This window comes from Orbicella franksi, chromosome 5 (assembly GCF_964199315.1).
Source record: "Orbicella franksi chromosome 5, jaOrbFran1.1, whole genome shotgun sequence".
In the NCBI taxonomy this organism is placed as follows: domain Eukaryota; kingdom Metazoa; phylum Cnidaria; class Anthozoa; order Scleractinia; family Merulinidae; genus Orbicella; species Orbicella franksi.
The window spans coordinates 33,394,384-33,408,279 of NC_138149.1; the positions used below are offsets into that span (position 1 = coordinate 33,394,384).

General features: G+C 37.6%; 1 protein-coding gene and 1 non-coding gene across 2 annotated transcripts; one reads left to right on the top strand and one right to left on the bottom strand.

Moving 5' to 3' along the window:
- Positions 1–1,433: 1,433 nt before the first annotated feature.
- LOC145487959 (QRFP-like peptide receptor) lies at positions 1,434–5,649 on the bottom strand. The gene is made up of 3 exons (XM_081466727.1): positions 4,685–5,649; positions 4,007–4,079; positions 1,434–1,547 (listed from the first exon to the last, which is right to left on the bottom strand). The coding sequence occupies exons 1-3, from the start codon at positions 5,647–5,649 to the stop codon at positions 1,434–1,436; spliced, it is 1,152 nt and encodes a 383-aa protein (XP_081322853.1).
- On the top strand, positions 2,129–2,201 carry Trnag-acc (transfer RNA glycine (anticodon ACC)). The gene has a single exon. It is a non-coding gene; the product is annotated as a tRNA-Gly (tRNA).
- Positions 5,650–13,896: the final 8,247 nt, after the last annotated feature.

Sequence of the window (13,896 nt, forward strand, 5' to 3'; positions counted from 1 at the left end):
TTTCTTTAAAACGTGTTTGCACCTGTTTACAAAAAGAGAAGGATCTGGGTGGAGAAGGGAGACTGAACGGAGGGCGTTTAGTTAGATTTTCTCAAAAAAAGGAGAAACCAGAAAGTTTAAATACTGATGTCAAATAAAGAACGGCTCAATTGCTTTCTTACTACTTCTTACCAGTCTGATCAACTTTTTCTGTGTCTCAAGAGAATGAAAAACTCCGCATAGCTGGCTGGGTTGTTTTTCAGCCCGGCTTGAAGCATGACAAACAGTCGACGGTTAACTTTTCATTTTTCTGTTATTCATTTTTCATTGTTTGTGAATTAAATTTTTCATCAAGAAGTGCCAGGGAGAACAAAGGATGTTTAATCATCTTTGATGATTACTATTTATTTCACTTTCGCTTTTGTTTATAATTTCAGTCTTTTTATTAACTAGTGACTCGTATATATAAACCATGCATACATAGCATATGATTTGTTATACTGAGGATTAGATACTGAAGTTTGTTGCAAAACATGAGAAGGCTTTTAAACGATGTTTGCACCCGTGCAGTTTATGAATAACTGAAAGAAAGTCCATTTGTTTCTTTTGTGATGCACATTTGTGGTTCCAAGTTTTAAGAACACTGCCTAAATATTTCTAGAGATATTGTTTATTCACTATTTTACCATTTTTTAGTTGGAAACAATAGCACGTAATCACTGCTCTAATTTGCATGATATGAAACCGTCAATATCTCTAAAACGAAAATAAATATTAAAAAAGAAAAAAAAACGCCATTCTTTTGTATTTTGAAAGGCCTTTCAAATAAGCAGAAATTATTTTTCATGTCATAAAGACTTTAATTTGCAAACAGCTGGTTAAAAACATAATCATTATTTTATAATTCATTCATTTTAGACAAGCTAGAGCAAGATATCATTTGAATTGCTTTTTATTTCTGTAGGTAGTTGTTAAAGCCGTTCTAGCTACAAGACTGCGAACACCAGGTCAAACTGGAATCCCGCTACGTTCTATGGCTTCTGTGTTCTATTTGTCTATTTTCTGTTCTCCTCTGTTTTTCAGGTTCGCTAGGTAACATGACTGACGCTCTCTACTGTTCAGAGGTGTCATTAGTTACTCGCTGTTTAAAAATCATTCACCTTAGATTCTAAGCCCTTCACGATAATTTCTACTAAATATTAATATAGACAGAATGGTTATATAATTATGGCCCAATTTGCTTTAGACGTCAGATAACTTAGAGAGAGTTTACTTGATCTTCCGACTGTTTTCAATTTTAAGAGACTGGGTCGCTTATTAAAAGCTTTTTCTTTTCGTATGCTCCGGTTTATATTGTTCTTTGACTACGTTGAGACCGCTCTGCTCAAAAGAATCCCAGAAGATTCTTTAACCTTTGACGACAGTTTCCACTGAAAATAAAACAGATACAAAGGTTATGGCACAACTTGCGTTAGCCATAAAACGCCGAGTGGTAAACTTGAAGTATTTGAAGCCACAAGTCGTGTTGAATCGCTTAGACTACCATAGCTATCCGCGGGCCAGTTCAACTGTAAAATGTAGGTTTTATTAAGAAATAAAATGAAATGATGAAATGAAATGATGAATCCCGATACAAAGAATTTTACAAACCACGAGATACTGGGGGGCAGCCAGCATACCACAAACACAATGGCAATCGCCATCTTTAACACATTTCGCTCCCTTTGCTGGGGATAGATGATGGCTATCAACACCAACGGGATAAAATGGTACGGAACCAAAATTGACACTGTATAATTATCAAAATGTGAAGACTCTCCAACGACTTCACTCCAATGTAATTCAAACACAAACCTTTCTGTATATTGAACAAGTTTGTAGGCGAAGAGATATGGAGAGATAAGTGCCATTGCGACGATCCAAGTGGCGTGAATGAAGAACGGGCACAGCTTTGAACTGATGAGTGGGGAACGGAGCGGATATACCACAGCTCCAAATCGATCCACTGCTATCAGAACTAAGTAGGCTTTGAATAGACACAGCAGCGGAAAAATGTGGTGAGAAAGTAACTAGCTTGCAAATGGACCGGTCTCGCCAAGAGGACCCGGCATCGATCAGCCAGGACTCCCTAACCGGTCGGCTAACCGCCGACCGGTTAGCTCAGTTGGTAGAGCGTCGGACTACCGTGCGGGAGGTCTCGGGTTCGAGCCCCAGACCGGGCAAACACTCAGGGTCTTAAAATAACTGAGGAGAATATGCTGCCTTTGCAATGACATCTGCCAATGGTTAGATATTCTAGTCTTCTCGGATAAGGACGATAAACCGTAGGCCCCGTCTCCTGCATCTTCACTGTTATGGTCAGCAGGGGACGTTAAAGAACCCACACACTCATCGTAAAGAGCAGGGCACGAAGTTCCCGGTGTTGTGGTCTGGTCTTTGCTCATTGTGCTGTTGAAATGCTCGGAGATATTAGCTGTTAAAGCTACTCTACAATCCAAGGGTAAATAAAGTATACTACTACTACTACTACTACTACCATGAGTCTGTAGGGCGTTTGTATCACCCGAGAGATCGCAAAAATTGGATTCAGCAGATCAGACATGGCCATGTTTACGATGATAAAGTTGATGGGTTGTCTCATGGTTTTCGCCCTGTAGACAATTATTCCGATGGCGGCGTTTCTAGCCAACGAAAAAAGAGAAACCACGCAGCAAGCGACAGTTTGTGCGATTTTTACTGCTCCTGGATTGTAGCAGCTCGATGTTTGTGTTTCATTCAGCGTTGTGATATTTGCCGACATTTTCGTTGTATCGCCTCACCTTGTCAGTGTTCAGTTATTCCAGTTTTCTCAGAAAACTAACCTGTCAACTACAATGGCAGGCTTGAACATAAATTTACAAAAGTGATTGTTTGTTTTGACAGCAACAGTGCCAGAAAGAGAACGGTTAAAAAACAAACAACAACAACAACAACAACAAATTAGCATAGCTTTCCAGAAAATGCAAGTTATCTATCAAGGAGGTTCTATTGCTCAGTTAGCGTTATATCACGTGACACGAACCTTGCCGTTCTTATTATGCATAAAATCGCTTCCTCGACACAGGCGGTTCTACAAACTTGGATTTTACGATACTCCTATTTTCTGGAGCTAAGGGGGTAGAAATTGTTAGAGCAGCAGGTACTCGCCAACAACTTATTAGACAACATAGGTGTATTGAGATTACAAAGCCTTCATTCATTTCTAGCACATGATTACTTCTTGTTTGTTGCCTTCTTCAAACCTGCACTCAGATTTACTTGCTTCTTTCGTGCTCTCTAACCCCGGTCTAGTCTTCTTCCAATTTTCTTAGCTTCAAAACACTGCTTACATGTGTTTTTTCAGGAAGAATCGGGGACATGCCCTCTTAAAATCTTTGAATTTAAGTCTTCTACTCAGTAAAATGACGGTACATACTTTTAAAATTAATAAGCTTAATGTCAAACAATTTCAAACTTCCAGCGCTGTAAAAGCTATTCTTTTATTGAAGCGGGGACTGTACAAGAATGGTTGAAAGGGCTCTTTAACAGCATGAATGATCAGAATGGATATTTATGTATTATCCGCCAATTAAGTTCACTTTCAAATCGTGCTTAATACATCAAATATACTCCACCCCATTAAACTTAAAAATTAACTTCAACTTTAATAAAATTGGCTGTGCATCTAACGATTTTTCCTCAGCACAATTCAAATCTAAAGCTTTGTAGAGGGTACATCGGGATAAGGAAATCAACAAATGAAGGAATCAACAAATTCAGGAAAATTTTATTGGCCAAAAGCATTAGCCATCGAGTCAAAGAAATTAAAAACATATTTGCCTGTAAAAGTTCAATCTTTCCATAGGACGTCATTGCTCTCCGGCTTCGGTTTCAATTCTCCTTGGTATACGCTTTCTCCTTATCAACATTGGTTAACCAACGAAGTTTCAGCAAATTGCGTCGAAGAATGTTGGAAATTTTCATTTTCTTCAAGACATAAACAGTTTACCACTAAAAGCTGACAATCTTGTCTTCCGTCCAAGAATTCTGGTAAATTATATATCCCTGTTGGAAAACATCCGCCGTACGATTCTAAATTAAATTTAGCCCGGAAAAAAAAATGAGATAAGATAATTTATTTCATGTCAAGTTACACACAAAGGTGTTTATTTATGGAATATCCGATTGGAGTCTCCTCCTTAAGAAGACGTGCGTGTTTCTGTTATTATTTCCATTTTGCCAATCTTTATTTATCTGGCTTCAGTGGTCTTTTTTAGACCATTGCAGTAAGAATTAGACTCAAGCAAGTTCTTAAAATTCGCTGTTAATTTAACAGAAAGTTTTATAATTTCCTAACTCACGTTGAGCTTCCGTAGTTCATTAGTTTAATAGAGCGAGAGGCTGGAATCTAGGAGGTCATGTCTTCGAATCCTGTCGGGCGCTCAGATGTTTCTTTGTCTCTGACGCTCACGATATGCTGAAAATGTCTCTGGCATGAAGTATTCTGTTTGTAATTCCTTTATTGACCATTAGAGAGACACGCGCGGCTCTTGTGGTTGCCGGCTCATGAGTGTTTCCATACTGATCAATGTTGAGCGAATAAAAATACAAATACTTTTCTTTGATGTTTTGACAATTTATAAGCAAAATTTTACTAATTTTTAAATCCTGCAGTCAAGAGCATCTCAACAATTTCTTAAGTCCTTTACGATAATTTCCGCTTGAAATAAAACAGATGCAAGGGTTTATTGCACAATTTGCGCGCGCCATCATTGCGACCACAGTAAGAAGATGTCCGACACCACAAGACGACTTTGTAGTCTGGTCCCACTTAAAGAGATTGACTAAGATTATGATACCGAAGGGCAGCCAGCATACTGCAAATCCTGACACAACAGCAACGGCCATCTTAAGCACATTACGTTCCCTCAGAAGGCGTTGTCGTCCAGCATTGATCGAGTCATTTCCTGGAATCTTCTGTGATTTAAGCTTTACACAGATGATAATGTAAAGTATGGCTATCAACACTAAAGGAGTATAAAGGAATACCACAAACGTTGCTACAAAGTAATTTTGTAAGGCAGAAGTCTCTCCGAAGGCGTCGTTCCACTGCATTTTACACACAAACCCTCTTGGATTTTCGACCAGGTTGAAGGCGATTAGATCTGGGGAGAAGACTGCACTAGCGACGATCCAAGTGGCGAGAATGAAGAACGGACACAGCTTTGAACTGATCAGTGGGGAACGGAGGGGATATACCACAGCTCCAAATCGATCCACTGCTATCAAAACCACACTCTGCAGTGACACAGAGAGCGAGATATCTTGGAAGAAGAGCACAAGCTTACACAAGGCCTGGCCAAGAGGACCACTTAGCAACCAGTAGTCTACATACAAACTTGATAGAAAACGCGGGAATACAAAAATTGGATACAGCAGATCAGAGATGGCCATGTTTACGATGAAAAAGTTGATGGGTTTTCTCATACTTTCCGTCTTGTAGACAATTATTCCAATGAACGTGTTCCCAGCCAGCGAAACAACCATCCAGAGGCAATAAGCAGAAGTTATTCCGATGTTTTCTGCTGTGGAATGCTGGCAGCTCGATGGCTGTGTGCCATTTAGTGTTGTATTCAGCCAAGCTACCGACATCGTTGTTTTTCAGTTATTCGCAGTTCTTTTTCTTTCCGTTGCCCTGATGATTTTTTCTCGCTGAGTGGGAAGAAAATTTTGAACAGCTGTCACCGATCATTCAGCATTATTCAAGCCAGCTTTTTAGCAGACAATATATTTTTTCATCTAAGATTAATTTATTAACCGCTGTATTTAATAATATTCTTCTCAGTCATGAAGGCGGCCAGACAAATCACTTAGCTTGATTCACTAAAACGCAAGGAATTAATAATGTAAACATGACTCGCCGGCTTTTAAACAAATATATCACCTTTAAAGGTATGGGCCGCATCTTCTTCAAAATTCATAATTTTTGTTCTCATGTGTTTTTTGAAACGGTACACGTTTTATGTAGAACTTGGACTCCTTATGTAAAAGTTAATTCGAGCTGATTCCCAAAGATTTTGGGCTAGTATTTTTCATTACGAATATCAGCTTTTCAATATTCCTTCTGCTCATTTCACATAAAATCCTACTTATCTCACATAATTATATACACTTAACCGTGATTTTGTGGGAAATTGTATGAATTTTAAAACACATAGCGAGCCATTGTTTTAGAAATTTTTTACCCCATTAAAATTCTGCAACCGTTTTCTTTACTAATTCTGCGCATGAACATTGATTTTTTAAATCATTTTTACATGTGTGCAATTTGTACAGGTAATCATACGGTTTCGAGTTTAATTTGGAATTAATTTGCACGAGTGAGTTTTTAATTTTTCAGAAAGCTGAAATTGCACAAGCTGCTTCGGCGAGTGCAATTACAGCTTTTCGAAAAACTCACAAGTGCAAATTAATTCCAAATTGAACAGGAAAAACCGTATGATTACTTAATAATAATATAAACATGAAAAAATTCGCGTGGAGGAAGTGCCGGAAGATCTTTCTTGAAGCCATTTTTTCTCATTCGAGAAAACATTTTTCAAATTTTCCGCACCAAATTTTCGTCATCATTTTACGTGATATCATTTGAAAATGTCTTGTGAATATTCTTAGATTGTAGCGTAGGACATTTCTGTTTTCGACTGTATTTGGTGCGTGGATGGTGTTAAAGTGATTTTAGAGCCAGCTTGCAGGCATTGGAACCTAATATAACGCATATAACTTCATAGAGAAATGTTATTAGCATCGAACGTACGGCTAGTGCTGTTTTTGTTCATTTTTGTCTAGTTTTGCTTTTTAATTTTGAGAAAGGAAGAATTTTATACGTTTTAGTTAAAAATATATAATTATATTGTATTTCCAAATTTTCAACACATAAAATTATATTCTTTTCAAAATCTTAGCCTCGGGTTTAGTCGTAAGATATTTTTAAAATTTCGTAAAATTCCAGCCTCGATATTCTTACAAAAAGTCTTAATTATTTTTATTCTTATTATTCTTATTTATATTCTTACATTCTTATTCTTATTCTTATTATTTACTCTTTTATATATTCTATATAAAAAAGAGTGTATGACTGCGCAATGAGGTTTCTATTCATCAAGTAAAAAGATAAGTCTCTTCACATTGTAAAAAAAAACTAATGCATTGGTTAGTGCCAAGAGCTTGCTCATTGGGTAGTGTTAGAAATATTGCGCGCATAAGAATAAGTGCTCATGTTCGAGGGTGCACGCTTTTAGAACCATAATTAAATAAATACGTACATAAATAAGTACATGTAATAAGGAGGTATAATGATTAAATTATGAAATAAAAACGAATGAATAAATTTTTGATGACAAAAACACCAGGTTAAAGCCGTCCGCCGTTTAAGAACAACAACAACAACAACAACAACAACAACAACAAAAAAACGAACCATTGTCAAGTAACAAACTGTTTGCATTGTATTGCCATTTCATTTTCTTCGTACGACAGAAAAAAAAACCTAAAACCTTTGAAGAAAGAGCGCGGCTAATGCTTTTGACCACGCATGAGACATTTAAGTTACATTTGAGTTACTAATACTCTTTTTGCGAAGATGCTTTTCAATTTCAATTTGTCATTATTTTTAACAAAGTAACTGTGCTTAATTTTAAACCTCTTTGGCAATATTGTATGGTCACAACATTGGTAGCCTTCGAATGCAGACGTATTTCCGGATGTCGCTTCCATGTCTTCGCCGAAAATTAGAGACAAGAGACAGCCGGAAATACGACTGTGTTCGCAGGCTATAACATTGGTGTCCCTTCTGTATGTGAACATTAAAATTAAATTATACGCAGAGAGAGTGAAGGATGAGAGATTTAATTCCCTATAATGTAGTCTTTATTTCCAAACTTCTTTATAGACATGGTGCCCAATTTTCCACAGGTAATGTTGCTGTAAGCGTTGCGAGGATATTCGCGCCAGTCCCTCCCTTACTAAGCGATAAATGAGAGCATCTCATTTCATTCAAGTTCGCGGAGTCCTCGCTCCGTAACCTCTCATGTTGTACCCTATACCGGTTGAACAAGTCCTCAGCTTGGTGACGCGCATCTTGATGTCCTCTTCTAAAGATAGCGTAAAACTCGCTTTTGTGGAATGTGTTACGTATCTTAAAATGAAGTTTAAAGATGTTTTATTGCTTATTTAGACGTGATTATTCCACGGAAAAATTAAGTCAAAGACATGAGGTGACGAAGAAATCCTCCAGTGTTTTTAGGTTTTTTGAGTCAACTTTGTGTGTACATCGAGGAAAGCACCTTTTACATTATTTTGTTAATACAGATATTTAATTCAAAATGAGCACAATAGCCCCATGACTTTGTTTAACTCATATAGGTAATAATACGGTTTCGAGTTCAATTTGGAACTAATTTGCACAGGTGAGTTTTTCAAAAATCTGAAATTGCACGAGCCGCTTCGGCGAGTGCAATTTCCGCATTTTGAAAAACTCACAAGAGCAAATTAATTCTAAACTGAAGGAGTAAAACCGTATGATTACCTATTGATAATTTATAAACATGAAAAAATTCGTGTGGAGGAAGTGCTGGAAGATCCTTTCTTGGAGCCATTTTTTCTCCTTCAAGAAAACTTTTTTTCAAATTTTCCGCCCAAAATTTTCGTCATCATTTTACGTGATATCATTGGCTTAGAAAATTTCCTATTTTCTGTTGCCCAATCATAATCCAGAATTACGATGTGTAATTTGCACTGGCGTTACACTTTTCGCATTGGTGTTACACTTTTCGCACTGATGTTACATTTGAACTGCGCTGCTCTCGGCCAATCAGAATCGAGTAATTTTTTTTCATGTATATCATTAATGTATTTATTCAGAACTACAATCAATAATCGCGTAGCCGATACTTTAATGTCACGTAAGTATTCTGACACAAAAAACAAGCACCATTCAGTGTGTCGCCTATTTATTTTTCTTGGTTTAGTCCAATATTTATCACGCAATACTTGGGAGTATTTCATGAAGCTTAGAAAAAGAAAAATATTTATACGTTTTGGCCCCCTTACTTTCTATACTTGTTGCTAATTTTTTGGGCCAATAGACCATATTCGTACTCTCTGGACTGGAACTAGCTTGCAATGGAGGCTCATGCGGGAAATATCATTAAAAAGAGATTAAAAAGAGATTAAAAAGAGATTAATGCTATTTGCATGTGAAAATACCCCCCGCATACGCCTCAGTTGAGAGCATGAAGGCTTTTGAGACTATAAGAGTTTCCAGATGAATAAGAAGTGGTCACAATTTTGTGTTCTGTCGTTAGAACGTTAGGGCATAAATGCAATATGTTTAGATAAACCTGGTTTCTATTAGCACAAATTAAGTAAGAATTATGATCAGCAATGTACTAGAATGTAAGGAGTCGCGGCCAGGAAGGGACCTTTGTGAAAGAGATTTGAAAAAATGGGACGACAATTAAAAGCCGGCCAATATTTTTCTACGATTATTAAACTGAAGGTAAAATGCTAGAGATCTATTTTGGCAAATAGGTATTTTTGGTAGGAAACTGGAATTAGAAAATTAATTATGATACAGTGTACAAGTTGTGTATACATTCCTAGGACTAAAATTACATAAATAAGGTCGATCAACTTTTACTATTGCAAGTAAAGATAAGTACCTAAAATGAAATATCTCAACAAATTTGTCAGTCACACAATAGTATGATTTATTTTAGAGGTAGACTTAAGTACCTCCTTGCAAAAGGAATTTTTGCCCAATTTACAACTACAGCAAAACCTTCTTGTGCGGACACCCACGGGACCCTTGCTAGTGTCCAGTAACATAGGGTGTTCGTTTAATATCGGGGGTCCACTTAATACAGGTTTCACTGTATGCAAGAAGAGCAGACCTTAGCAAGGGCTGTTGGAATCCACAAAGACATCTGGGGACAACTAAGCACTTTTCAAATACATCTCCTAGAAAGGCAAAGTTGTCCCAATTTTGGTTTTGGATTCCAACCTGAGCCTTTGTAAGAACAGATTTTCCTCTTTTAGTTATAAATCATTAAAATATCACCAAAAATACCCTTGTAGTGGAGGATGTTTATATAATAAATAAATATACGCTGTTTATATAATAAATAGAACATTACATGACCGCTTGGAGATACAAAATTTCTCTTGACGTTTTGAAAAACATTTCAAGAGTGAGCGCAGTGAAAACACGAGAAGAGAAATTTCGTATCCTCAGCGGCCATGTGATATCCTCGATTATCAACCCTCCTGTTCCTTTTTTTTGTTTGTAGGTTGTTGTACCTGTTACAAAGACGTGACAATCCCTACATAGCAATGGACCCAGGTGACAGGTCGCCAAGTCCAGAGAGCTCCATCAATACTGTGGGGCACAGTATGGGAGCCAAGTTCCAACAGTTTAAGATTATGTACAGTGGTTATAATAGAACACTGATTCATAAATAAAATTACTGGAGGAAAGTTCAGACAAAACGGAAGTTGAATTTAACAAACAAAAATTAAATGGTAGCCCAAATTAAATTATATTATTTGTTATTACTTTTTAGTATATACATTTTTAAAATGTATGTACTAAGAAGTGTATCGCACCGTTAGTTACATTTTACTGTTCAGTCTCCTTCAGAGATTCGTAAACATAATCATTAAAGTTAATGTAATTTCTTTACAAAAGCAAATCAAGCCATTGCAAACCTTAATAACTTGTGAAAAGCAGTAGCGAGGAGCAGTGGCTGATGCTTGTAAGCTAGTGAATAGTTCATTTTCCAATTGCATACTCAGTAACCTGGCCCATGAATGGAGACGAGGCTTGCAGTGACCTTCTTTTGATACAGGTCTCTCTGCTCTTCTCATGTAAATCATTCAAAGGCCAGGTCACTAAAAACACAGCTATTGGTCATAGTTCATTAAATATATGACAGATCTTAGTACGTGTAAAAATGTAGCTCTGCAGTTGTTATGTATAACATTCAATGTGTAATCTGCGATCAGGTATTATTTTTTCCTACACTCGATGAGAAGAGGAAAGGGAAGGGAAGAAAAGAGATTGGGGGAGGGGGTGGGGTAGAGAGGGGGAGGGGGGTGGGGACTGATCGCGGTTTATTTAATTTGCATTTAATTTGCGCACGGATATGTGGCTGATGTTTTTCTACTAAGAAAAGGAAAGGAAAACTAAGATTTTTCAACTTGCAAGCCATTCCAATCCGTGCCATCATAAGTCAAAGAGGTTATTAATGGTATTGGTAAATTGGTTTAGTGATTTTAAACTGAGCTATTACTTTTGGGTTTTCTTTGCCTCCAACATCTCTTTCAGCTTTTCAAAGCAACAGCATAGCTCCTATAAAAGTGTCAAAGTTTTAGTCATTTAAAAGGCGGGACAATGCTAAAATAAGTGCTTTTATTGATTGAAGAAAAAAAAAATGACAGATCATGTCTCACTGGAGTTTGCAAGTTTCCTTGAACATCGAGTCAAATAATTCTGCATACAAGAAAGGACCACTGAGATAACCTTCTACATCGTCACACTGTACTTCTACTTTTATCACTGCAATGCTAAGACAGTTACTATTTATGCCTTTCTCTTTTAACTAGTACTGCTCATAGTTAGTTTAAATCGCTTCAGATCCAATAGGATGTTCATAAAGGTCTTCAGTCTCCGGCACAGCCTCCTCAACAGCCTCCACCGTCCCCTCCACCGCCCCCTCCGCCGCATCCACCGCCTCCTCCACCCCCTCCCCCACCAAAACTGACACCTCCTCCCCAACTTCCGCCTCCACCGCCTCCGCCACCCTGAGAAAAAAACAAACGTATAAAGTATTCTTCTCCACTGGGAAAGACAACCGTGAAGTTAAGATTAGAAGGGCTAAGCCAATGGTACGGAATTAATTATGCTGGGACGCAAGTTACACAGTGGGGCTTTCAAAACAAAGGAAATTCGGGCTGGACTGGCACGAGTTCCTTTATTTTGAAAGTCGTACTGTGTAACTTGCGTCCCACTATAATTAATTCCGTACCATGTGACCGGACCGTGCAAAGGACCTATTCATATTTGCTCCAGTTATTTTATTGCGTCGAACAAATCTGGCGCTCTGATCGTTTTATTGGTAAGGCAGTGACATAAAGTCATTGGCATGTTTCAATTTTAACTACTCCTTAGATTTTGTCAGCTTTTCCCGATTACACACGAGAGACGCTGGGAAGAAACATGGACTGAAAAAGCTATAGGTCACGACTGAAAGAAACGCTGGAAACCAAGAAATGACTACAATACATCACCATACGCTAAGAGAGCGAAAAGCTTTCGTTTCAATACACAAAAACCCATTGCAGTTGAGTACACAAATTTATATTAAGTTTTCTTATTCAGTTCCTTTTCCCTTTCACAGGATTATCCTGCGTCAGCCAAAGCTGATGACGTCACAAGAAGTACAACTTGCTTACCTCTGCAAACCGTAAAATTACTGGTTTCGCAGTTTTAGCCGTTTTAAATAAATTGGAAGATAATTGTAATTGCGTGTACAGTTTGAACAGTGGCGAAAGAAAGATTAAAGCAAACGATCTTCTATGTATATAAATCCCAGTTGCACAACTCTATTTTACAACATTTTTACGGACTCTCACGTTTTCACGTTTTTAAAATGTTTTTATTTTCTCGTCGTTTGTTCTTTAACACTTTTGGCCCTGACAGTGAAATCTGCTTCAACGGGAATCCCATTAACTGTATTGTATCTTCAACGGTATCCCATAAAGATGTTATTCTTTCCCGAAAATCCTGGTATCCTCAATATAAAGTTGACATGAAACAATCTTAACACAGGGAACCGTCCTTAAGCAACCGTTTATCAGTTGCCGATCTTACATGGAAATTTTTTAACTCACGGTCTAAGCCAAGTCTACCAAGGCTCATCGATTATCTGAACACGCACAACTGCTCGAACAAGGTCAAAGTTTTAAAATCAATCGTGCCACCATTATCAAACTCCAGTCAAGGGTTTCAAATACACCAGTAACTTCGCGCTGTTTTCCAATATTTCAGAAATCTTGATTCGCTCGTTAACACTGCATTGGTTAAACGCAAAATAAATTGTTTATTAAGCTATCAACTTACCTCGCAATCTTTGCAGCAGGAAAAGCAATTCCCCATCGTAAATCAGATCACTGAGGGACACTGAGTCTTCAAGGCGAAGTTATGATCTAGTTTTTCTCCTGACGACACCGAAGATGTGATCAAAACTGATGGCTTCGGAGAAACAAAGCAAATTTAACTGCGGACGAGGCAGTCATTTACTTAAAATAGCTCCTAATTACAGGGATTTTACTGAGCCGTGGTAAAGGAAGATTAATTTCATTTCAACCAAAGTGACGTACCGGCAAATTGCGGTGGCGATTGACTAAGCATGAACAAAAGTCGCTTAACATGACTGTGCAAATTTACAATAAGAGAAATTAAGAGATGATACATGTCAGTTACGAATCAGTTATCCCAAGCAAAATATTGTTGTGAAATTTTAAGAACATGTTTTGAAGTAATCGAGAACTACGAAATTGTTCGTCATAGCAAGCTTCTAACTTCCCGACGGGCTAATTAGAATATGGCAGCAATAAAATCATGTTCAAGTTGATTGCTGCGGGCCAATATGGATAGAAAATGTTCCGTATTATCGATACTGGGGTTTCCCTAAAAATGTCGCCGTTCAGTGATTAGGTTGAAATTACGCAGCATAAGTTACAGTCCTCAATTCTTCCGCATTTCTCACCTCTACATCGACTCACGTCAACCGGAAGTGGGATACAACGGTGCTCAGTAATTTTACTTGGAATAGTCAGCAA